General features: G+C 45.3%; 1 protein-coding gene and 1 non-coding gene across 4 annotated transcripts in view; both read left to right on the top strand.

The window, feature by feature from the left end:
- The window catches only part of RHOA (ras homolog family member A), a 57,612-nt gene that overhangs the window by 29,515 nt on the left and 1,447 nt on the right, over positions 1-26,650 (top strand). For all 3 annotated transcript variants that reach the window (XM_070050832.2, XM_008260649.5, XM_002713428.6), the window contains 3 exons: positions 16,118-16,275; positions 18,342-18,462; positions 25,637-25,767. In XM_070050832.2, coding sequence (XP_069906933.1) covers positions 16,120-16,275; positions 18,342-18,462; positions 25,637-25,767 — 408 coding nt within the window. In that variant the 5' untranslated portion in view covers positions 16,118-16,119. The remainder of the gene's footprint in view (positions 1-16,117; positions 16,276-18,341; positions 18,463-25,636; positions 25,768-26,650) is intronic.
- LOC127492555 (small nucleolar RNA SNORA31) lies at positions 20,682-20,812 on the top strand. Its single transcript, XR_007922065.1, has one exon. It is a non-coding gene; the product is annotated as a small nucleolar RNA SNORA31 (small nucleolar RNA).

Genomic DNA, 26,650 nt, shown 5'->3' on the forward strand with positions numbered 1-26,650 from the left:
CACTTCACTACACTCTTTGCATTAATAATCCTGTCTCAGATCATTAAAAAATTTTTTTGGTTACATAATTAACCATTGTATGGGTGTATTATAAGATATTTATTCTTCAAAAGGAGCATGTGGTTTGTTTATAAGTATTGTACAATTGCATACTATTTTAATTATACTGTTTTATACTTACTTAAGTATGTAAGTATACTATAAGTATTATACTATTATAAGTATTTGTAAAGTGAGTGTTCTGGCATACTAATATTTGCATCCATGTGTAACTGCGTTTGTAGGATGAATTCTTGTAAATGTAATTACTACTTCCAGTGGTGTTTGTGGTTTTTATTTTGTTCATTGTTGCCAGTTGCACTGCAAAGAAGTTATTCCCTACAATAATAAAAATGCTTTTTTTTTTCTTGGCTAAATCCTTTTACTACTCATATCCTGAAATTCTTCAGCCCCAATGGGTCTTGAAATCATTGGTTGTACTAACTTTTCAGTGCCCCTCACATTCAGTTTATCATTACAGTTACCCCCATATATATTCTCAACTCTTTTTCCCCTTTTATCTTATCTGATTAAATCTAACTCTTGATTCTGAACTCTTAATTCCGAACCTGTAACAGTATGGTAAGAGAAGGGGAAATAATGCACTGCGCTCATTTTTAATTCAGCACCTCTAACCTCAAAGGTGGCCCTTAGCACTGTCCAGAATTCTAAGATTCCTTAGTTTATTCTGTTTTTAGGACATTATAGCACCACTTCCATCCAACCTTATTCCCCTTCCCAGTCTCACTATCAGCTGATCATATTTGAAACAATGGAAACAACTGGAAGTTTGCCCCTCTGTCTACTCATAAAACCTACATTTGGCTGACTGTCCTACCTTCTCTTGTATTGTGGACCAGTCGTTTGGGAGTCCATAATCCTATCCAGGGTTGGCCCTGGCACTTGGGTGCTAAATTGCATATCCCTCTTACTACAAAATACTGTTCTGGCAATTCTTCCCTCTTCTCCATCATCATCAGCTGCCTCTGCTGCTGTTGCTGCTGCTGCTTTTAAAGATTCATTTGTTTATTTGAAAGGCAGAGTTAGAGAGATCTTCCACCTGGTGGTTCACTGCCCCAAATGGCTGCAGCCTCCAATACTGGGCCAGGCTGAACCCAGGAGTCTGGAACTCCATCCAGGTCTCCCAGATGGGTGGCAGGGGCCCAAGCAGGTAGACCATCCTTTTGCCGTTTTCCCAGGCGCATTAACAGAGAGCTGGATCAGAATTGGAATAATGGGGACTTGAACCTGCACTCGTGGGATGCAGGTGGCAGTTTAACCTGCTGGACACAAAGCTGTCCCCTGCACCATCAACTTCAGCATTCAGCCCATTGGCCGGGGTTTAACAACCCCACTTACTTGTAATGGGTACTGGAAAATTGGATCTTTATGAAGTGACAGTCGTGTGACCAGTAAAGGAAAAGATAGGCATTGAATATTTGTTTTCGAATGCTTTTATCACCCCAAAAAGAAGCTCTGTGCTGTAGAGCTGTCATATGTAAATCTCATCACCACCCTCAGCTTATATAGTCACTAATATATTTTCCACCTCTCTAGATTTGCCTATCCCAAACATTTCATATAAATGGAATTATAATATTTTGGTTTTTGTGACCTTTCACTTAAATTAGGTTTTCAAGGTTTATCTATGTTGTAATATGTATTCTCCCCCCTTTTGCAGCTTTCTTTTTTTGAAAATTTATTTATTTATTTGAAAGATAGAGTTAAAAACAGAGAGGGAAATTCAGAGAGAGAGATCCTCTATCTGCTGATTCACTCCCCGAATGGCCACAATGGCAGAGGCAGGCTGATCAGAAAGCTAGGTGCCAGGAGCTTCTTCACTTTCTCATGCCAATAGCAGGGAGCTGGATTGGAAGTGGAGCAGCCGGGACTTGAACGCGCCGCACGCAGAGCCTTAGCCTACTTCGCCTTTCCTAACTTAAAAAGAGCATTTTATATCCCGCTATCTCAGTGTGCACATCTCCTCAGTCCACTGCAAACTACCCCTCCCTGCAGCTAGAAGAAAGGATATTCTGTTGCTGGAAGTCACCTGATTGGTCATTCTATGTACTTCTTGCTAATCTTACAGTCTAGACCTTATCAGATCTTCTGCGACTAGTCTCTACAAACATCTCTGGCTTCTTCATAACCACTTCTTTCCTGTTGCTAACAGTCTCTGTGGCTAGATCACACACGCACCAACCCCGTTTCATGCACCTGAATGGTATGGTATTTTTACCTGGATTAACAGTTAGCCTTGGTGCTAACCCTCCATAGGTTGTGCCCATTCTGTTCTGTTATGCTTCTTCCTCTGCCTGGGCACTCTTATACCCTCACTGTGGTCTTCTTATCTTGTCCAGTTCACTTCCCAGTCACCTTTTATGTAGCTGCCCAGGTCCCTTTTGTAATAACAGATAAAATCATGCCAGTTCAGTTGCTCTCCCTTCCTTAGAGTAGAATTCAATGTAACCATCACCCATCTTTCCAGCCTCATTTTTCTAGTTCCTCTCTAAATTCTTAGACTTATTTGATCATTTCCTCACCTTGGAAAATATTCTTGCCACCATTCTTTCTTTTTTAAGATCTATTTATTTGAAAAGCAGAATTAGAGGGAGAACATCTTCCATCTGCCAGTTCACATCCAAATGGCTGCAGCAGCCAAGGCTGGACCATGCCAAAGCCAGGAACCAAGAGCTTCATCTGGGTCTTCCATGTATTTGGGCCATCTTCCACTGCTTTCCCAGATGCATTAGCAGGGAGCTGCATCAGAAGTGGAGCAGCCAGGACTTGAACTGACGCCTATATGATATGTCAGTGCCGCAGGCGGCAGCATAACCACTGTTCCACAGTGCCACAGCCCTGAGAGAGTTTTTAGACACATCCAAAATACCTGTGAAAGAGGACAAGGCTCCATCTCAGAGCTTTTGTCAGAAAGACTGAGACTGTGGCCTCATCCCGGGCAGAAGGCCCAGGCCACACTTAGCAGAAGCAGCTGCTGGTGAGCCACCACTCTTTTCATCTTTTTCCAGGGACTTGTCCTCCAGATCCAAGTCATGTCACCTTCTCTGAAGCCCTCTGTAAGAATTAATTACTCTTCTTATTCCTAAGAGTGTCTTCGGCCCATAGAAGACCAGTGGTTTGTGATTCTGTAAAGGAGATAAGAATTGAGCTAAGGCCACAAGGTCTGGTGAAGGAGATAATTTGTATGCTACAGTCATGGGTGAAGAGTGACTAACTGGAGAGGAAGTATGAAGGATGGATGGAAATGCTTACTAGAATTTATCTTTGAAAGACCTGGGTGGGGGCCAGCGTTGTGGCTTAACAGGTTGAGCCACCCCTGGTAGTGCCAGTTTAAGCCCTGGCTGCTCACTTCCATCCAGCTTCCTGCTAGTGCACCTGGGAAAACAGCGGAGAATGGCCCAAGTCCTTGGGACCACAGCACCAACTTAGGAGACACATGTGAAGCCTCTGGCTCCTGTCTTCGGCCTGGCCCATTCCCAGCCATGGCTGTCATTTGGGGAGTGAACCGGCAAATGAAAAATCTCTGTCTTCTCTCTCTGTCTTTCTGTGACTCTGAATTTCAAAATAAATAAATTAATCTTTAAAAAAAAATAGACCTGGGTGGACATTTATCCTAGTGGTTAGGACACCAGTTTAGATGCCCACATCCTATCTGAATACATGGGCTCAGTTCTGAGTCCAGGTCCAGATCTTGACTCCAGCTCCCCACTGATACAGAACCCTGGAGGCAGCCGTGAAGGTTCAAGTGAGTGGGTACCTGCCACCTATGTGGAAGGTCTTTTTCGAGTTCCCAGCTTTGGCCCAGCCCAGCCCCCGTTGTCGTATTTGATGTTTTTGGTGAACCTTTTGTTTAAAAATTTTTCCTTTTTTTAAAGTTTTTAAAATTTATTTGAAAGGCAGAGGTAGAGGTCTTTCATCCTCTAGTTCACTCCCCAGATTACTATAGTGGCCTGAGCCGGGAGACTAGGACTCCATCCAGGGTCTCCTGTGTTGGTGGCAGGAGCCCAAGCACTCGGACTGTCTTCTACTACTTTCCCAGGCACATTAACAGGGAGCTAGATAGAAGTGGAGAAGCCAGGGCTTGAACCACTGCTCATATGGGATGCCAGTATCCCAGGCTGGGGCTTAACCTGCCACACCATGATGCTGGCCCCTAGAAAAATCTCTTAACATGACATTATAGATATATATTTTTTGACAGATCTTTGTATCATGGATAGAAGCAGAACACTGAATTAGAATCCTGTTTATGTCAAATAGCCATGGAAGAATTTAGAGTAGCCCTATCTAATAGGCTTTCTGTAATGCTGGTGCCTGTAACAACCAGGGCTGGGCCAGGACGGAGCTGGGAGCCAGGAACTCATCTGGATCTCTCCTGTGAGTGGCAGGAACTCAGGTATTGGGGCCATCACTACTGCTTCCTAGGGTGCATATAAGCAGGAAGCTAAACTTGGAAGCAGAGCTGGAACTCGAACCCCAGTGTTGGATGTGGATATCTCAACGGGATTTTTCTTAATTAATTAATTTTTTATCTACTTGATAAAGATAGAGTGACAGAGAAATCTTCTGTTCACTGGTTTACACCCCAAATGCCCACAACAGTCAAGAGTTGGACCCGGCTGAAGCTAGGCACCCAGAACTCCACACAGGGGCCCAGGCACCTGAGCCATCATCTGCTGCCTCACAGGGTGCCCATTAGCTGTAATTAACAGCAGTGTGCACCATGGCAAGACAACAGGTGATGGCTGAAGGACTTGGGTCCCTGCCAACCAAATGGAATACCCAGGCTGAGAGTCTAGCTCCTAGCTTTGGCCAGGCTAAGCCTTATCTGGTCTGGTGCTTTGGAGAGTGAACCAGCAGATGGGAAATCTCTTTCTGTCTTTGTCTCTGTCTTTCAAATAAATACAAAAATAAATATGAATAATAAAAGTTTTACAATTGTGCAAGAAGTGATTTCCTGTCGTTTTTGACAGGTAAATAGCCTTAGAATGACTTTTAATTTTTTGAGAAATGGGGAAATGTTGATAATTAAAAAAAAAAAAGATTTATTTATGTATTTGAAAGAGTTACATAGAGAGAAGGTGAGGTAGAGAGAGAGAGAGGTCTTCCATCTGCTGGTTTATTCCCCAAATGGGTGCCAATCTGAAGCCAGGAGCTTCCTCCGGGTCCCCCCACATGGGTGCAGGGGCCCAAGTACTTTGGGCCATCCTCTACTGCTTTCCTAGGCCATAGCAGAGAGCTGGATCAGAAGTTGAGTAGCCGGGACTTGGAACTGGTGCCCATATGGGATGCCGGCACTGCAGGTAGCAGCTTTACCTGCTACGCCACAGGGCTGGCCCCAAAACATTGATTCTTGAGGGCAGTTCTTTGTTTTTAAAGATTTGTATATTTATTTATTTACTAAAAGGCAGAGTTATATAGAGAGAAGGCAAGACAGAAAATCTTCATCCACTGCTTCATTCCCCAGATGGCCACAATAGCCAGGACTGGACCAGGCCAAAGACAGGAGCTTCATCTGGGTCTCCCAAGTGGGTGGTAAGGTCCAAGCACTTGGGCCCTCTTCTGATGATGCTTTCCCAGTTGTATTAACAGGGAGCTCAATCAGACTGGAGCATTTGGGACGTGAATTGGCACCCATATGGGATGCTGACCTTACAGGCAGTGGCTTAACCTGCTGTACTTCAATGCCAGCACCTAGAGGGGAGTTCTTGAAACCCAGAAGGTATCAGCTTGTGGATTTCTTTGTGATATAAGCCTAAATTTCTGAACACTGATTCTTTCCTTTCTTTTTAAAGATTTATTTATTTGAAAGGCAGCGTTACAGAGAGGGAGAGGCATCACTCCCCAGATGGCTGCAATGGCCAGAGGTGGACAGATCCGAAGCCAGGAGCCTGGAGCTTCTTCTGGGTCTCCCTTGCAGGTGCAAGAGCCCAAAGATTTGAGCCATCTTCTACTTTCCCAGGCCACAGCAGAGAGCTGGATCAGAAGTTGAGTAGCCGGGACTTGAACTGGTGCCCATATGGGATGCCAGCACTGCAGGTGGCAGCTTTACCTGCTACGCCACAGCACCAGTCCCAAGCATTGATTCTTGAATGGGATTTTCTGTCTGAGCATCCTTCTTAATTAAATTTTTAGCTTAATTGCTTAGTAAAGCCAACTTTGTAGACAGTTGCATAATTATTAATGGTTGTAGACAAATAATTCCTGTCTTTCAACTCCTGATTTGAGCTTCCAGCCAGTGCAGACCCTGGGGGGCAATGGTGATGGCTCGAGTAATTGGGTTCTTGCCACTTAAATGTAAGATGTGGATTTTTTTCCTGTTCCTGGCTCCAGGTCTGGCCATTGCAAGTGTTTGGAGAGTGAACCAGCAGATGAAAGCTCTCTGTCTCTCAGAAAAAAAAAAAAAAAAAAAAAAGAAAGAAAGAGAAAAGAAAAGAAGAAAGAAAATTTCCTTAGAATCCTGAGCAGAGGATTAAACCATGATTTCTCCAGTATAACATAATATTTTACTTTCATTTTTATTTGAAAGAATGGTCCCTCTATGCACTGGTTAACTTCTCAAATACCTACAAATAAGCAGGGCTATGCCAGAAACCAGGAACTCTTATGTCTTCCATGTAGATAGAAGGGATTGAAGTACTTGAGCCATTCATCATCTACTGCCTTCCAGGGTGCGCATTAGCAGGAAGCTGGATCAGAAGTGGTAGAAGAGCCCAGATTTGAACCAGATGCTCTGATGTGGGGTGCTTCCATCTCAGTTTATGTCAGCCTCTAGGAAAAATGCCTGCCCCAACTTTTGTTACATCTGTTATTTTCTTAATTGCATTCACTGGCCTGACTAGTATCAGGGCTAGCTCTGTGGTACAGCAGGTTAAGCTGCCACCTGCAATGCTGCATTGCAAATGGGTGCTATTTCACATCACAGCTGCTCCACTTTCCATCCAGCTCCCTGCTAATGTCCCTGAGAAAGCAGTGGAAGATGACCCAAGTACTTGGACCCCTGCCACCCATGTGGGAAACCCAGATGGAGGTCCTGGCTTCTGTCTTCAGCTGACACAGTCCCAGCTGTTGTGGCCACTGGGGAGTAAACCAGCAGATGAAAGTTCTCGCTCCATCTCTTCCTCACCCTCTGCCTCTCTCCTCTCCTTCTTTCCCTCCCTTTCTTTGTAACTCTACCTTTCAAATAAATAAATATTTAAAATAACAACGACAAAAACAACAACAAACTATTTCAGGTAAGGGCAAGGTTAAATCTGATATGAGCTGATTGCCTGCAGACACTAGATGGACAGGCATCTGCTAACAAAGAGGAGGTGAAAGGCTCCTGTTTTATTAAACTGGTTTTCCCTGTCTTCTAAATCAGTGTACAAACTTGGGCCTGCTAATCATTTTTAGTAGTTTGAGGTCACTTCTCTTTTTCTGTAACTTTTATTCATTCTGATGGAATTCTGAGATAGATCAAAGCTCCTGAGACATAGTAAGAAGTATCATGACCTTTTTCAGCAAAGGAAGTCCATTAAGGACGTGTGGCTGGAAATAGATCCTGCCACACAAAGCTTATTCTAGAATAAATCTTTCTAGGATAAGCTAGGGCATCTGAGGAATAAGGCCAAGTAAAACTAGTAGGCTCTTTTTTTTACCCCTTTTGCCTTTTTTGTGGTTTTTTTTATTCAAGGGTTTTTTTTATTATTTGAATGCAAAACAATGAAAAGAGATCATTCATCTGCTGGTTTACTTCTCAAATGACTGCAAAAGCCACCTTTGGGTCAAGCCAAAGCCAGGAGCCAGTTTAATTCCGTCGCTGTCTTCCACTTGGTGGCAGAGGCCCAAGCGCTTGGGCCATCTTCCACTGGTTTCCCAGGCATATTAGGAACCTGGATCAGAAGCAAAGTAGTTGGGATCTGAACCAGCACTCTGATGTGGGATTGCCAGCATTGCAAGCAGCAATTTAACATACCATACCACAGCATCGCCCCCCTAGTAGGCTCTTCTTGGCAAGCAATTGAACAGCGCCTAACTTAATGTACAGATTATTATTTTTGAGTTTTGTGCAGAGAGGCCCCTTTCCCCATTACTGTCAGTCAGGCAGCCTCTAACCTACTCTGGATATTTTATCTATATGGAATGACTGGCTTCTTTTATTTAGTATATAGTATTTTTAAGATTCATTGATGTTAGAATGTGTCAGTACTTCATTTCTGTTCATTAATGTTCCTTGTATGGCTAGATATTTGACTTTAAAAGGATTATTTTGTTAATTTAAAACTGTTGAGTAAACTAATAGAAATATGGTACATTTAAGTTAATCATTAGTGCCAGGGATGGGCATTTGATCCAACAGTTAAATTGCCACTTGAGATACCCACATCTCATAGCAGAGTGTTTGGTTATAGTCCTGGCTCTTCAGCGTCCATATCTGCTTCCTGCTTAGTAACTGATGGGTTAAGTACTTGGGTCTTTACTCTTTACTAGTCACATGGGATCTCTGGATGGAGATTTGGGCTCTTGGCTTCAGCCTGGCCCAGCCCCATGTGTTGCAGGCATTTGGGGAATGAGCTAATAGATGGAACATCTCTCTCTGTTTGTCTGCCTTTCAAATAAAATCAAAAAAATTTTAAAATAATTATTTGTGCCTTGGGATATTTGCTTTTCATCAAATGAGCAGTTATTCAAATTTCCAATTCATTACTAAACTCTAAGCTAACTTCATTAAAGTTCCAGAGGCTTTCAGGAACCTGTCCAGGCGAGTGTGAGTCAACGTCATGGTCACACAGACGTGAGGAAATCACCTGAGGCTGCTGTGTGATACGGAAGGAACTGCACGTTAATATGATTGTGGTTTACCTGCTGAAGTGCCGTGCTGTAAACAAGGCGGGCAGGAGTGCAAATGGAGTCAGTTACACTTGGGAAACAAAGAAGTGTGAAGAGAGTTGGCCACTACTTTATTGTTCTTTCTTTTTTGAAAGATTTATTTGTTTATTTGAAAAATGGAGAGACAGAGAAGTCTTCCATCCACTTATTGGCCACAACAGCCAGAGCTGGGCCAATCCAAAGCCAGGAACCTGGACCTTCTTCTAGGTCTCTCATGTGGATGCAGGGACCCAAGCACTTGGGCCATCTTCTACTGCTTTCCCAGATGGATTAGTAGTGAGCTGGATCAGAAGTGGAGCTGCTAGGACTTGAACCAGCACCCTTATGGACTTTACCCACTTTGTCAGTGCTGGCCCCTATTAATTCTTTCTACAGTATAATTTCCTGAAGCCCAGAAAGCTGTAGCCCTTGCTTGACATCATCTGTTCCCCAATAAAGGTAAACAGACTTCAGATGGAACAGGCTTTCAGGACCTGTCCAGGCGAGTGAGAGTCAACATCATGGTCACACAGATGTGAGGAAATCACTGACTCACAGCAACTCAGACACACTTGACGTTTGCATTCTTTCCTCCTCTGTTACATATATGTGATGTTCTGAAAGGAATGTATGCAGAGACAACACAGAAGCTAGGAAGCTGATTAAACAGGTTAATTTGTTTATTTGAGAAATTGAGGGAGGGAGGTTGATGGGGGAGAACTTCCATCCACTAGTTCACTCGCTAAATGACCACAACAGGCAGGGCTGGGCTAAGCTGAAGCCAGGAGCCAGGAATTCCTTCCTGGTCTCCCTTGTGGGTGACAAGGGCCCAAACATTTGGGTCCTTGTCCACTGCCTTCCTGGGCACATTAACAAGAAGCTGAATCAGAAGTGGACTCAGACTGGCACTCTGTGGGATGCCGGAATTGCAGATAGCAGCTTAACCCACTGCACCACAATGCCCATCCTAACTTTTTTTTTAAACCCATGTAATCATATTGTATATAAAATATATTTTGATCAAATATATTAAAAACTCAGCTTGAGAAATAATTGAAACTGGTCAGTCACGCTCTTACAGTAATTATTTCACAGTGTCAGCAAGGCTTGCCTGGAAATGCAAAGGAGAAAACTACGCCACAGCTATTGGTTTGATTCTCTTGATATTAGGGGAAGACAGAAGAGGACAAGACATTGGAATATTGAGTAATATGGACTCGGTAACAGATTGTTTAGCTCATTGACCAGTTCTGCTTTTTACTATCTAGCTGTATAACCTTGCACAAATTAGGCTTTCAGGTAGTTCAGTTTCCTTGTCTGTAAAATGAGAATATTAAGACTTGTCTCAGGGCCAGTGCTGTGGCATAGTGGGTAAAGCCACCACCTGCAGTACCAGCATCCCATATGGACACCGGTTTGAGTCCCGGCTACTCCACTTCCAATCCAGCTCTGTGCTATGGCCTGGGAAAGCTGTGGAATATGGCCCAACTCCTTGGGTCCCTATAGCTGCATGGGAGACCTAGAAGAAGCTCTTGGCTTCGTATCAGCACAGTTCCAGCCGTTGTGGCCATCTGAGGAGTGAACCAGTGGATGGAAGATCTCTGTGCCTCTCTATAACTCTGCCTTTCAAATTTAAAAAAAAAAAAAAAAAAGACATGTCTCATGAGACTCTCACAAGGATTAAGTATGTTAAATGTAGTAGAAAGTTTGTAACGGCATTAAATTTTTCTGGCATTTTCCCTGTTACCTTCAAAAAAGTTGTAGAAACAAGGGCATAGGAAACATTTTGACTACGGTCCACAGTGGGTAACATTAGCAGTGCCTTAAAAAAGCAAAGTGTAAAATTAACCAAAAAGTCCCCAAGAATCCACCCAAAGCAGAGCCTCAAACAAGAACTGTTTGCAGTATTAGAATAACTAGGTAGGAAAAAATAAAAACACTTACCGTGTCCCATCAGCAGATGAATGGATAAATATTATTCAGCCATTAAAAGGAAAGAAGGTTTTTTAAGATTTACTTATTTACTTCAAAGAGTTACACAGAGAGGAGAGAGAGTCTTCCATCTGATGTTTCACTCCCCAATTGACCGCAACAGCAGGAGCTGCGCCAGTCCAAAGCCGGGAGCCAGAGGAGCTTCTTCCAGGTCTCCCACGTGGGTGCAGGGGCCCAAGGACTTGGGCCATCTTCTACTGTTTTTCCAGGCCATAGCAGAGAGCTGGATTGGAAGTGGAGCAGCCGAGACCCAAACCGGTGCCCATATGGGATGCTGGCACTGCAAGTGGCGGCTTTACCTGTTATGCCGCAGTGCCAGCTCCCAAAATGTTATTATAGGGTGCATAGTTATATATTGAATCTTTTTAATGTTTATAAGGATCTGTTTTTGTCCAGTTTCTCCTCTCTTCCCTCCTTAATTTTTTTTCTGCTTTAAAGGCAGAATGACAGGTTCACTCGCCAGGTGGCTACAACAGCCAGGGCTGGGTTAGGCCAAAACCAGGACCCCAGAACTGCATGCAGATCTCCTACGTGGGTGGCAGGGGCCGAATATTTGAGCCATCATCTGCTGCCTTCTGGGGTGCATTAGCAGGTAGCTGGATTGTAAGTGGAGGGGCTGGGACTCAAAGCACACTCTAGCATGAAATGTGGCCTTCAAGTGTCGACTTCACACAATGTACCACAGTGCCTACTCACCCCAATACACCCAATCTTGACATGAATTTGAGAGTATGAAAAAAGCAGAAAAGAGTTTATCGATCCTGTCATGATGTTAACAGATTGAATATAGCAAAAGGATTTTTTTAAAAGCAGTAAACCCATCAGTGTCTGTGCCTTATATTATTTCAGAGAACCAAAATGAGCGAATCTATCTCTATTTTCTCATTTTTTAAACTTTATTTATTTGAGAGGCAGAAAGAGAGAGATTGTTCCCATTTGTTAACTTACCAAATGATCAGAACAGGCCTGGGCCAAAAATGGGGAGCCTGGAACTCAATCTAGGTCTTCCAGCTGGATGACAAGAACGCAGTTACTTGGGTCCTCACTACTGTCTCCCATGGTACACTTTAGTAGGGAACTAGAGTCAGGAACTGAAGGCAGATATCAAATCCAGAGACTGTACTATAAGATGCAGCATCTTAAGCCCTAAGCCAAATGCCCTACCCTGGTTTTTGTGGTCCCCCCCCATACATCCCCCATCAGCTTTAAATTTACTTAGTACTTACTACATGCCCACTAAGGTACTTGTTTTTTGTTTTATGGGGTTTTTTTTGGAGGGGGGGGACAGGCAGAGTTAGAGAGACAGAGAGAAAGGTCTTCCTTCTTCCTTCCGTTGGTTAACCCCCCAAGTGGCCGCCACAGCCAGCGCACTGCACCGATCCGAAGCCAGGAGCCAGGTGGTTCCTCCTGGTCTGCCATGTGGGTGTAGGGCCCAAGCGCTTGGGCCATCCTCCACTGCTTTCCCGGGCCACAGCAGAGAACTGGACTGGAAAAGGAGCAACCAGGACAGAATCCGCTGTCCCAACCGGGACTAGAACCTGGGGTGCTGCCACCACAGGCGGAGGATTAGCCTAATGAGCCACGGCACCGGCCTAAAGTGCTATATTTTACAGGTTCTACAAAAGAATTTAAGATACGATGTTTGCCCTGGGATGATTTGCAGTCTGATTGAAAGACAAAATGAAAATGCTAGACCTTCAGGTGTCTCCCACATCCATTGGGAATCCAAAGCCGAAACTGAGGGAGTGAGCAGTAGAGTGTAGTTAGTCAGCTGGGCTCAGTACAATACAGTGTTTTAAGAGTTATTTATTTGGGCCGGCACCGCCATAGCTCAATAGGCTAATCCTCCGCCTGCGGTGCTGGCACACCAGGTTCTAGTCCCGGTCGGGGCGATGGATTCTGTCCTGGTTGCTCCTCTTCCAGGCCAGCTCTCTGCTGTGGCCCGGGAGTGCAGTGGAGGATGGCCCAAGTGCTTGGGCCCTGCACCCGCCTAGGAGACCAGGAGAAGCACCTGGCTCCTGCCTTTGGATCAGCACGGTGCACCGGCCGTAGCGCACCAGCTGCAGCGCCATTGGAGGGTGAACCAACAGAAAAGGAAGACCTTTCTCTCTCTCTCTCTCTCACTGTCCACTCTGCCTGTCAAAAAATAAATAAATAATAATAATAAAAGATTTATTTATTTGAAAGTCAGAGTTAGAGAGCAGGAGAGACAATGAGAGGGATGTTTCACTCACCAAATAGCCACAGTGGCCCTGGCAGGGCCAAGCCAAAGCCGGGAGCTTGAAATTCCATCTGAGTCTTGTACGTAGGTGGCTCAGTACGTAGGTGGCTGCTTTCCCAGGCACATTAGCAGGGAGCTGGATCAGAAGTGGAGCAACTGGGACACAAATCAGTAGTCATGGTATGCCAGTATTTCAGGCGGCAGCTTGACTTTCTGTAGCACAGTTACAGCCTCTAAGATTTATTTATTTGAAAGGCAGAGAAAGATCTTCCATCCTACTGGCCCACTCCCCATATATGCGCAGGGGCTGAGATTGGGCCAGGGTTAAACCAGTGGTCTGGAACTCCATCTGGGTCTCCCACATGGGTCGCACGGACCTGGTCCCAAGCCCAAGCACCATTGTCTGCTGCCTTCCTAGGCACATCACCAAGGAGCTGGATCTGAAGCAAAGCAGCTGGGACTTGAATAGTGCTCAGATACCGGATGCTGGTGTAGCATGTGGCTGCTTAACCTGCTATACCACACTAGCTAGCACCAATACAATACAATTTGGGTTGCATGTTTCTGTTGTTTAAAGAATTATATTAAGCACAAGTTTCCCATGTGGGTGGCAGGAATTTAATACTTGATTCTACTTCCTGACTCCCAGGGTCTGCCTTAGCAAGAAGCTGAAATCAGGAGTCATAACTGGGAGTTGAACCCCAGGCACTAAGGAGTGCAGACAACCAACATCTTAACTGTTAGGCCAAATGCCTACCTAGTATTATTTTCTTCACTGGTTTGTTTTGTCAGTTTTATCAAGTACATGTATATTTGAAAGGCAGAGAGAGAGAGACTGGTAGGCAAATAGAGACCTCCCATCTGGAGGTTTACCACCCAAATGCCCAGGACCCAGGAACACAGTCCAGGTCACATGGATATCATGGACCCAAGTACTTGAGTCATCACCTGCTTTTCCCAGGGTAATAATTAAGAGGAAGCTGAAATCAACACTGGAACAGGACTCAAACTCTGACACTGTGGTGTAAGATGCAAGTATCTTCAACTGCTGCGCCAAATGCCCTCCCAGCACTATTTTTTTTTTTTTTTTTGAAAATGACCATAAATGGTAAAGGCTTACTTCTGGATTCTTGGTTGTATTTTGTTGGTACGTGTGTCTTTCCTTTTGCTATTACCACAACATCTTAATTACTATTGTTTTGTAGAAGTTTTGAGATCAGAAAGTGTGAGTTCTAAAAACTTTGTACTTTTTCAAAATTGTTTTTGTCCTACATTTATTGAATTTACATAGAATTTTCTAGGCAGCTTGTTGATTTCTACAAAGAAGTCAGCTGATATTTTGATAGGGGTTTGAGTGTTATATACTTTTGTTTTTATAACTAAGTATTCTCTTTGATACTATTATAAATGAAACTTTTTTGGGAGGCATAGAGAGATTCATAGAGTGCTTACCTGCTGGTTTATTCACCAGATATTCACAAAGACCCCTGCTGGGCCTGAAGCTGGGGGCCAGGAGCTCTATCCAGGTCTCTCCCACGAGTGGCAGAACCCAGTTACTTGAACCCGTGACCTCTACCTCCCAGAGCCAGGAACCAGAGCCATGTATCAAATACAGCCACTCTGATATGGACATGGGGTACTTTAACCACTAGGCCAAACACCTGTCTGAAATTGTTTCTTAATTTCATTTTCAGATTATTCCTTGCAAGGGCATAGTAATAAAGTTGAGGGACAGCAGACATTGTGGCTCAGTGGGTTAAGCCACCACTTGGAATGTCCATATTACACAGTGGAGTACCTGACTCAAATCCCAGCTACTCTGCTTCTGATCCAGCTTCCTACTAATGTGTCTAGGAGGCAGCAAGTGATGGCCCAAGGACTTGGGTCTCTGCCACTCATGTGGGAAACCTGGATAGAGTTTCTGCCTCCTGGCTTCAGCCTGGCCCAGTCCCATTGTTGTGGATGTTTGGGGGAGTAAACCATCAAGTGGGAGATACCTGTCTCTGTCAGTCTACTTGTAAACTAATTAATTGATTAAAGAAATATACAGCAGGGCCAGCATTGGCTTAACAAGTAAAGCTGCTGCCTGCAATGCTGGCATCCCATATGGGTGCTGGTTCAGTTCTCAGCTGCTCCACCAGCAATCCAGCTCCCTACAAATGGCCTGGGAAAAGCAACAGAATATGGCCCAAGTACTTGGGTCCCTGCCACCCATGAGGGAGACCTGGAAGAAGCTCCTGGCTCTGGCCTGACCCAGATCTAGAAAAGATTGATTTGAGTCACAGAGAAGGGAGTGAGAGATCTTCCATCCCTGATTCACTCTCCAAATGGCCACAATAGCCAGGGTTAGGCCAGGCAGAAACCAGGAGCCTGCAAATTCCATTCAGGTCTCTCATGTGGGTGGCAGGGGCCCAAGCACTTTGACCATCTTCTCCTTTCCCAGGTGCATTAGCAAGGAGCTGGTTCAGCAGTGGAGCAGCCAGGACTTGAATCTGCCTTCATATGGGACATGGGTATTGCAGGCAGTAACTTAAGCTGCTTTTTCATAGCACTGGCCCCTAAATAAATAAATCTTTAAAAACAAAGAAAAAGAAATACTGTTGACTTTGAGTGTTGATCTTACATTCTGCCATCTTGCTGAATGGATCTGTTGTAATAGTTTCCTAATCAATTCCAAAGGATTCGCCACATACAGGATTATGTCATGGGCTCGCTTTTCTTACCTAATTCCCAATATTGTGTTGGATAGATGTGGCAAAAACAGATATCCTTGTGGATCTTTGAGGGAAGGCTTTCAATTATTAACCGTGCAGTATAATGTTAGTTAGGAGGTTTTGGTGTATAGCCTTTTGGTTCCAAGTGGAAGAGTGAACTAGAATTAATTTGGGTATGCAAATAGAAGCTTCTGTCCCATGGTGAAAAAATGTGTCATAGCCTGAAGCTATTCATGGCTTCTTGTTCATTGCAGATAAAACCGTTTGTTTTATGTTTCAGCGATGGCTGCCATCCGGAAGAAACTGGTGATTGTCGGTGATGGTGCTTGTGGCAAGACGTGCTTGCTGATAGTCTTCAGCAAGGACCAGTTCCCAGAGGTGTATGTCCCCACAGTGTTTGAGAACTATGTGGCAGATATCGAAGTGGATGGGAAACAGGTGAGCACACTTTTTGTTACAGCTGATGCCACTTTGCATATTAGGCTGTGTGTAGATCTTTAAAGGTTTAGGCCTTTTTGCCTCTTAGTACAGGTATTAACAAAAATGTTGGAAAGAGGGCCCAGTATTGTGTGGAAGGTAATGCAACTCCAGCATCCCATATGGGTGCTGGTCCATGTCCTGGCTCCTCTGCTTCCAAGCCAGCTCACTGCTAGTGGCCTGGGAAAAGTAGTGGAAGGTAGCCTGAGTGTTTGGGCCCCTGCACCCATGTGGGAGACCTGAAAGAATCTCCTGGCTTTAGCTGGCCTCCCCCAGCCATTGTGGCCATTCATTTAGAGAGTGAACCAGTGGATGGAAGATCTCTATCTCTCCCTCTCTCTGAAACTGTGCCTTTCAAGTTAATAAATAAATCATTAAAAAAAAAAAAAAGTTGGAAAAAAATTTTGGAAAGAATAATCTCCTCTCACTTTGCCGCTTTAGTCCACATTTGATCATTTTCTTGTCATCTAAACTTTATCCACATTCCTATGTATTTCACACAAAACAACCTTTGTAGTATATGTGCCCTTTTCAGATTTGTTAATATGAGAAATATAGTTTGTTGCCAAATAGATAGTGCTCAAATGAACCTCTTAATTGATGAACTTTTTTTTGAGATTTATTTTTTATTTGAAAGAGTTACAGAGAAAGGTAGAGACAGAGAGAAACAGGGGTCTTCCATCCACTGGTTGACTCCCCAAATGGCTGTAGTGGCTGGAGCTGAGCCGATCCGAAGCCAGGAACCAGGAGCTTCCTCCAGTTCTTCCAGGTCTCCCATGTGAGTGCAGGGACCCAAGGACTTGGGCCATCTTCAGCTGCTTTCCCAGGCACATTAGCAGGGAGCTGGATCAGAAGTGGAACAGCCAGGACTCAAATTGGCATCGATATAGGATGCTGGCACTGCAGGCAGTGGCTTTACCAGCTACACCACAACGCCAGCCTCTATATATTGCTTAAGCTAAAGCAGGGACAAACTTTTGCTGTCAGCTCAGGTCTCCCCTAATATTCAAAATGGTGTCTTTTTTTTTTCCTTCTAGGATTTATTTATTTGGTGTTTATTTGAAAGGCAGAGAAAGTGTGCCTCCAGCTGCATTCCCGAAATGGCTGTAATAGCAAGGGCTGGCCCAGGCTGAAGCCAAGAGCCAGGAATTCCATCTGTATCTCCCACATGGGTGGCAGGGGCCCAAATACTTGGGCCATTATCCACCACCTTCCTGGATGTATTAGCAGGAAGCTGGATTGGAAACAGAGGAGCCAGAACATGAACTGGTACTCCAGTATGCCAAGCAGCAGCTGAATCCATGCTACCACCACACCAATCCATCTTATTTATATTTACTATTAATAATTATTTGAAAGGCAGAGAGACAGATTTCCTGTTTGCTGGTTCAATACCTTGGAGTCCAGAAATCGGTCTGGTTCTGAACATGCATGGTAGAGACTCAACTGTTAGAGCCATTGTTTGCTGCCATCCATGATGAACATTTGCAGAAAAGCTGGATTGGAAGAAGAGTACCCAGCACTCTGTCCAAACTCTCTGATACGGGATGTTTCAGTTATTGAAGAGAGGGGCACCGAGAAGAAATTGTTGTGTTAGAAGTATTAAGGGTAGTGAATTTGGTATTTCCCTGTCTTGCCTGTGTACCTGGTAAAATGTTATTTACATTTTAAATGTTATCTACATTTTAACCTCCTCTCTTGTCTATTCAGTTTCTTTTCTAGTAGAATGTTATTTAAACATGTCTTACAAGAGACAAAGTTATTTTTTATTTGGCATTTTAAATTATGCCACTTTGTACATTTCTAGTAACTATTTATAAAATTTGTAATTTTGAGAAATTTCAACTTAAAAGACTGAGCACAACTTGTTTGTTTGGGCTTGAGTCTCATCAAAGTGAATATTTCCTATGTCTTCCTATTTTTTAATTTTTTGCCGTTTGCATGTACTGTCACAGATGTCACTTTTTCTAAGTGGGTTGTGGGATTAACCTTGCACTTTTGTATTTGGTTGTTTTTTTCCATCACAGGTAGAGCTGGCTTTGTGGGACACAGCTGGCCAGGAAGATTATGATCGCCTGAGGCCCCTCTCCTACCCAGACACTGATGTTATCCTGATGTGTTTCTCCATTGACAGCCCTGATAGTTTAGGTAAGTGCCCCTGCAGCCTACTGTTTGTCACTGCCTTCATGACTGACATCTGACTTCTGAGGACTTCTGGGGATCCAATGGCTGAAAATTAGAGTTGGCTGCCAAATAAATAAAAGAGAGACTTGGGCTTGTGGAAGAGTCATCATTGGCTGGATTCTTAGAGCCTTGGGACTGTAGAATATAGACCATGGATCACTTTTCACCATAAGTCTCCATGGCTACTGTTAAATGTATCCACTTGTAAAGTACATGGGTTTCAAATGTAAAGCCATCTCTTAGACTGAGATTTGAAACTGGCTTTTTGGTTTCCCACATCTCTTATCAGTACTTCGTATTTAGCCAGGTACCTCACAACATTGAGACTGGTGATTTGCTTTTCTAATTATTTTTAAAAGCCTTAGTTTAGCTCTTTTCTAAGAAAAGTATCTTAACTTAGAGAGAATTGAACCTGACCATTTCAGTAGCCCAGGTGGCCACATACTTCAAAAGTCATATTTCAGAAAAAGACTAAACCGTGCTGACCACTTCAGTCTCACTTTTTTAAGAACATGTTTTCAAAGGAGGTATTTGGCTTTTTATTTATTTATTTGAAAGGCAGAGTTAACAGAGGCAGAGAGAGAGGTTTTCCATTGCTGGTTCACGCCCCAGATGGCCACAGTGGCCCGAGTAGTGCTGATCCAAAGCCAGAAGCCAGGAATTTCTTCCTGACCTCCCACGCAGATGCAGATGCCCCAGGACTTGGGCCATCCTCTACTGCTTTCCCAGGCCATAGCAGAGAGCTGGATTGGAAGTGGAGCAGCTGGGACTCAAACCAGCACCCATGTGGGATGCTGGCACTGCCGGCGGCGGCCCCAGGTCTTTGGCTTTTAGCACCTGCCTGTTATCAGCCACTTCTTGTTTCTTGGTGCTCCTACTGCAAAGGGCAGACCCAAGGAAAGAGAGCAAGGTCAGGAAGTAAGTAGCAGCAAGAGTTGGAGCTCCGTTCTGCACCACCAAAGGATAGGGTCTGCGTGCTGGGAAAGCTGTGCTGCCACTGGCCGTTACTGCAGGAGAGTTTGATAGTGGGTGGACCCTCTTGCTGAGTGGACTGAGCTTTCACTAATCTGTGTTAGGGAGTGAGGGCAGAATCCCACTAGTTTGCCCCCATGAGAAATCAGAAGTCTAAATCAGGAAACTGAGAAGCTAATGTGTGGGGAGCAACTCGGACTAGACTGTTACTGGAATTAAGACTTATTCTATGCATCTGCTCTCCCACAATATAGCGCTGAGAAGGGAGTAACAACTTCTACGCAGCTGCCTCTCGCCAACTTGAGTGATGACCTGCAGGAGCTGATCCTGCTCCTGATTGGAGGAGAGCAGCGTACTCGGCGTGTGGGTAGCAGAGTTGGGATTGGTGGAAGAGGACTATAAAGGAGGAGAGAGACAACATGCACCAGGGACATCTAAGGGGAACACCTGAGCAGCCCCCGAGAGAGCCGGCCGGCGGTGTGCCGCTCCCCCGCGGAAGTGGGGAAAGTGGCAGGGGGAACCGCCCTTCCACGGAGGTGGAAGGGTCGGTAGCCAACCCGGGAAGAACCAGCAGCAAACCCGGGGGTGGGGGGGCGAGCAGACGGAAGAACAGCGCAGGGTCCTGTGTCGTTCCTCCACGAAGACAGGGAGCGACACTAATGTTAACCTCTCCCTCCCTCCCTCCCTCCCTTCCTTCCTTCCTTCCTTTTCACAGGCAGAGTTAAGACAGACAGAGAGAAAGGTCTTCCTTTTCTGTTGGTTCACCCCCTAAATGGCTGCCATGGCCGGCGTGTTGCGCTGATCAGAAGCCAGGTGCTTCCCCCTGGTCTCCCATGCGGGTGCAGGGACCCAAGCACTTGGGCCATTCTCCACTGCCTTCCCGGGCCACAGCAGAGAGCTGGCCTGGAAGAGGAGCAACCAGGACTAGAACTCAGGGTGCCAGCACCGCAGGCAGAGGATTAGCCAAGTGAGCCACAGCACCGGCCAATAAAGTGCATTTTTAAAAAGATTGATATGTTTATTTATAAGGCAGTAGTAGAGCGAGAGAGAGCATGATCTTCTATTCATTGATTCACTTCCCAGATGACTGCAATGACCAGGGCTAGGCCAGGCCAGAGCTATGAGCCGCGAGCTTCCAGGTCTCCCACATATGGGATGCTGGCATTGCAAGTGGCAGCTTTACCTGTTTACACCACAATGCCGGCCTCTCACGCGTCTGATTGACAGATCTGGAGCAGTACAGTCTGCTGTTGGATTTGCTCCACAGATGCAAGGAAAGGATGTCCTTGTGCTTTCTGTCTGCCTGACTGTGGCAACCAAGACTGAATTATGAATGAATACAGGGGAAAAACATGGAGAGACAATCTTTGCAGTCTGGGAATGACCTTGAAAACAGTGAAGGGCTTGTTATACCCCAAAGAAGCAGCTAAAACTTGAGTTTATATAATAAGTGTTATGAAATATTCCCTTCCACTCTCACCTGGTAATTATATTTTGAAAAAAGTAAGGGTTAAAACAAGTTAACGGCCTGCGCCGCGGCTCACTAGGCTAATCCTCCGCCTAGCGGCGCCGGCACACCAGGTTCTAGTCCCGGTCAGGGCGCTGGATTCTGTCCCGGTTGCCCCTCTTCCAGGCCAGCTCTCTGCTGTGGCCAGGGAGTGCAGTGGAGGATGGCCCAAGTACTTGGGCCCTGCACCCCATGGGAGACCAGGAGAAGTACCTGGCTCCTGCCTTTGGATCAGCGCGGTGCGCCGGCCGCAGCATACCGGCCGCAGCGTACCGGCCGCGGCGGCCATTGGAGGGTGAACCAACGGCAAAGGAAGACCTTTCTCTCTGTCTCTCTCTCACTGTCCACTCTGCCTGTCAAAAAAAAAAAAAAAAAAAAAAAAAAAAAGTTAACAAAAATTAAATTAAAAGCAAGCTAGTGGAGAGGGTGTTGTGACACAGTTAAATTATACTTGGGGGGCCGGCACTGCAGCATAGTGGGTAAAGCGCCACCTGTAGCACTGGCATCTCATGGGCACCAGTTTGAGTCCCAGCTGTTCCACCCAGTCCAGCTCTCTGGTATGGCCTGGGCAAGCAGTTTAAGGTGGCCCAAGTGCACTAGCGTGAGAGACCCAGAAGAAGCTCCTGTCTCCTGGTTCAGATCAGCACAGCTCTGGCCATTGCAGCCATCTGGGGAGTGAACCAGCAGATGGAAGACCTCTCTCTCTCTCTCTCTGCCCCTCCTCTCTGTGTGTAACTCTGAATTTGAAATATATATATAAATAAATATATATATAATAATTTAATATAATAATAATATAAAATATATATAAATATATATAAATAAATTTTTTTTTTAAGCAAGCCAGTGAATCTTCAAAAGATAAATCTCCATGCAGTTTCAGCATTGCTGCTGCTGGCTAATGCTGACAACAGTTTCCCTTTTGGAACCTCTGCTTTCTCACAGACAGTTGATCTAGAGTCGAGATTCTAGTCAAGACCTGGAGTTGGCAGACTTCTTTAAAAGGCCAAACACTAAGTATTTTTGGCTTTGTAGGCCATGTGGTTTCTTTACAACTTTTATTTATTTATTTATTTATTTATTTATTTTTGCCAGGCAGAGTTAGAGAGAGAGAGAAAGGTCTTCCTTCCGTTGGTTCACTCCCTAATGGCCGCTACGGCTGGCACTGCGCCGATCTGAAGCCATGATCCGGGTACTTCCTCCCGGTCTCCCATGCGGGCACAGGGCCCAAGGACTTGGGCCATCCTCCGCTGCCCTCCCGGGCCACAGCAGAGAGCTGGACTGGAAGAGGAGCAACCGGGACCAGTACCCGGCTCCCCGACTGGAACTGGAACCTGGGTTGCCGGCGCCACAGGCAGAGGATTAGCCAAGGGAGCCCCGGTGCCAGCCTTTTTACAACTATTTAATGTTGCCACAACTACTTACTTCTGCCTTTGTAGCACAAAAGCAGCTGTAGAAAATACATAAATGAATGAGTTTTGATGTGTTCCAATAAAACTCGACTTACGAAAAGAGATTCCAGATAAGATTTTATTTGCTGGCCTCTGATCTAGATAAGGGATCCTTTTTTTTAGTTTAATTCCCAAAGCCAAAACCCCTACTGTCTACTGTAAAATTACATAAATCAATGTTCCCTAATGTGATCAGATTACTTTGGAGGTAGGAAAAATTATAGATGATGGACATGGTGAATTAAGATAAAATAAAAAATGGGATTGGCACAGTGGGTTAAGCCATTGCTTGCAACGCTGGCATCCCACAGTGGAGTGCTGGTTCAAGTCCTGGCTGCTCTGCTTTCTTTTTTTAAGATTTATTTATTTGAAAGGCAGAGCATCCAAGAGGGAGAAACAGAGAGATTGTGCATGCCTCAGGTTCCATGAGAGGTGTTAGCTTTTGGTATGATTTTCTGTAGTCAATGAATAATTATTGAGCATCTATTAATAGAAGTTTTTTTTTCTAGATAAAAGGAAAGAGAAGAATCAAAGCAGGATGAAGTAAATCAAAGAACAGTAGGGGCTGCATTGTGGTGCAGCAGGTTAAGCCTACATTTGGGATTCCCACATCCTACATTAGAGGGGCTGGGATTGAATTCTGCCTCTGCTTTTGATCCTGCTTCCTGCTTATGCACCTGAGAGGCAGCAAATGGTGGCCCAAGTGCTAGGAGATCTGGCTGGAGTTCCTGGTTCCTGGCTTTGGCTTGGCTCAACCCTGGCTATTGCAGGCATTTGAGAAGTGAACCAGTGGATGGAAGATACATAATATCTGTTGCTCTGCATTTCAAATAAATAACAACATTTATGGATGTGTTCTATGGCAGTATGCTGTTTAAGTAAGGTGATCAGTGATGGTCTCACTGGAAGTAGACCAGAAGGCTGTAAGAAGGTCAGTGTAGATACCGAACAAGAGAGCTTTCCAAGGTAGAGGAAATAGCAGGCACAACATCACTGAGGCAAAAAGGAAGGGATCGAGTAGCTTTGGTGGCCCAGAACTGGGTTAAGGTGCTGCAAGTGGCTCCAGCATCCCATATGGGTGCCAGTTCAAGCCCTGGCTGCTCCATTTCTGATCCCGTTCCCTTCTAATATGCTTGGGAAAGCAGAAGATGGTCCAAGTACTTGGGCCCTGGCACCCTTGTGGAAAACCCAGATGAAGCTCCAGCTCCTGGCTTCCCAGCCCTAACCTTTGCAACCATTTGGGGAGTGGAGCATTGCATGAATGATCTGTCTCTGCCTCTGCCTAACTCTGCCTTTTGAATAAATAAGTTTAAAAAAAAAAAAGCTGCAGAGGCGATGAGGATGAGAGTGAGGATCCCCTCCTTTCATTGTGAGTAAGGATGGAAGCTTTTGAAAGTTGGAGCAAGGGAATGATGGAATCTGATTTGCCTTTTAAAGGGATCAGTGTGACAAGTGAACTAACCATAGGGTTCGAGGATAAAGAGCAAGTTTCATTGCTGAAAGCTGTTTGGTTTCACTGTTAGACATGCTGGCCCTTTTCTCCTGATTGCTCTAAGGACCCGGATGGTGCACTTCTTTGGGAATCCCTGTATTCCAGAGTACGTCTTTGAGTTTGATGTCACATTAGCAATGTAATTGACTGTATAGCTGCTGTAGGAAGGGAATGGTTGAGTCTCCATGTGTGTACTGAGGAGTGGAACATTGAGCTATGAGACCTTCCCTGCCACACTCCATAGCTTCTCTGCTTGATGTGGCCTTTCACCCAGAGGACAGAACATCTTTCCGCATTCTGAGTAACCCCTAGCTTTTGGTAATGTGTCTTCAAGTCAAGGAGTGAATAATTTATTTTTAAAATATAATCTCAGATAATAGTACCATCTGAATGATCATCATATTAAGTACTTCATATGCATTCACTCAGTCACCCTAGGCAGGCTAAGTATTGCTGTCTCCATTTGATAGGTCATCCCTGCCACAGAGAGAACGACCACTCGCTGTGTCCTAGAGATTCAGTTTGGGGCCCTCATCCACCATGATACATTATACAGCCTTTCCAAGTTGGTATCATGTTGCCTAGAAGCTACAGTTGGTTATCTTTTGGATGTTTTCAGTCAGTCTTTTTTTTTTTTTTTTTTTTTTTTTGACAGGCAGAGTGGACAGTGAGAGAGAGAAACAGAGAGAAAGGTCTTCCTTTGCCGTTGGTTCACCCTCCAATGGCCGCCACGGCCAGCGTGCTGCGGCCGGTGCACCGTGCTGATCCGATGGCAGGAGCCAGGTACTTATCCTGGTCTCCATGGGGTGCAGGGCCCAAGCACTTGGGCCATCCTCCACTGCACTCCCTGGCCACAGCAGAGAGCTGGCCTGGAAGAGGGGCAACTGGGACAGAACCCAGTGTGCCGGCGCCGCAAGGTGGAGGATTAGCCTAGTGAGCCGTGGCGCTGGCCCACAGTCAGTCTTGATCTACTTGAATCCAAGGGTGGAGGTCCATGAGCAATGAGGACTGAGCCTCTGCTGGTGGCACCAGCATCCCATATGGGCACCACCAGTTCATGTCCCGGTTGCAGCACTTCTGATCCGGCTCTCTGCTTATGGCCTGGAAAAGCAGTGGAGGATGGCCCAGGAGCTTGGGCCCCTGTAACCATGTGGGGGACAGGAAGAAACTACTGGCCCCTTATTTCCAACCAGCCCAGCTCTGGCCGTTTGGGGAGTGAACCAGAGGATGGAAGGCCTCTCTCTGTCTGTCTCTCTCTCCCTCTCTCTAACTCCATCTCTCAAATAAATAAGTCAATCTTTTTATCTTTTAAATAAAAAACAGAGATGACATGTGGACCTTGGGCCAGCTGCTGCTCCAGAAGGGCGACCCCTTTTGTAAGCTGCAGTCAGAATTGTCTGCCACAAAGACCTGTGGGAAGTCTCCCTAGGGCTATTGTGGAGCTTCTCTGTGTTCTGGAGCCTCCGTGCCTTCTGAGCCCTTACTTGGGCCCTACCTCCGCAGGAGCTTGGCCATCTCTCTTGAAAAGCCTGTGGCTCAGTGTTTAAGGGAGGGGCTTAGATTTGCATTTTTCTGTCATTTTTAAAACTAGGAGGATTCCATTAAATGTTCAGCATACTTCTGAAGCAGCAAAGGAAGTATTTGCAATTAGAGCTGAAGGATATTCTTCAAGATGGAATTATTTGTAGCCCCATATTTGTGCATTTTTTCTTTCAGAAAATATCCCAGAAAAATGGACCCCAGAAGTGAAGCATTTCTGTCCCAACGTGCCCATCATCCTGGTTGGGAACAAGAAGGATCTTCGGAATGATGAACACACAAGGCGGGAGCTAGCCAAGATGAAGCAGGCACGGTCTGGGGCGGGCTCTGTCTTCTGTAGCCGTCTCGAATGAGGGCCCCAGGGTTGGCTGTTCAGGGAATCCAGCAGAAAGCCTCACAGGCCAGGTTGTTTTAGATGCCTCTCTATCCATCTGGCCCTCAGTGACTTGTGACCTTAACACATGATCGATCCCTAAGACTCCTTACTCCTATGAGATGGGCTCTCTTAGGCAGTAGCACTGTACCATCCATCCAGGAACCATCCCAGTAAGTAGTCAAGGCTTCTGAGGTAGGAACTTCATCAGCCTCTTCATTTATTGTTTTGGCACATGTGAGGCCAAAGATAAAGTAGTAGCAACTAAAGAAGCAGGAAGTCCCAAGGCATGGAGTCCAGACAGAAGACTCTAATGCTTTCATTAAAGTGATGATGGAGGTAGCATCTTGGCTTTTTAGAATCTAGTCAGGTGGCAGGCTGGGTGTTGAGCACAACGTGTAAGGCACTGCTTTACATTGCCCATACCCATGTTGGAGGGCCTGGTAGGAGTCCTGGCTCAGCTTCTGATCCAGCTTCCTGTTAACACACTGGAAGCCTTTAGAGGATGGCTTAAGTATTGGGGCCCCTGCCACCCATGTGGGAGACTAGGAGGGAGCCCTGGCAGTTACAGACATTTGGGGAGTGAACTCTTAGATTGAAGATCCTGTCTCTGCTTTTCAGATAAAATGGGAATTAAAAGTTCCAAGAGGCCTAATGGCAGGGCTTCCTCCAGAGCAGGAGGAACGTTGAGGTCTTCAAACCAAGTTCTCCCGCTGAGGTCTGAATGGGAGGACAGTCTCAGTCTCTCCATGGCATTCAGTCCTCTGTGGAAGACCAGTGCTTGCCCTGGATAGGCAGCTTGAGTAATTTAATCGGTG

The sequence above is a fragment of the Oryctolagus cuniculus genome, chromosome 10, assembly GCF_051225735.1.
Source record: "Oryctolagus cuniculus isolate XC-2025 breed Fujian yellow rabbit chromosome 10, ASM5122573v1, whole genome shotgun sequence".
Classification (NCBI taxonomy): domain Eukaryota; kingdom Metazoa; phylum Chordata; class Mammalia; order Lagomorpha; family Leporidae; genus Oryctolagus; species Oryctolagus cuniculus.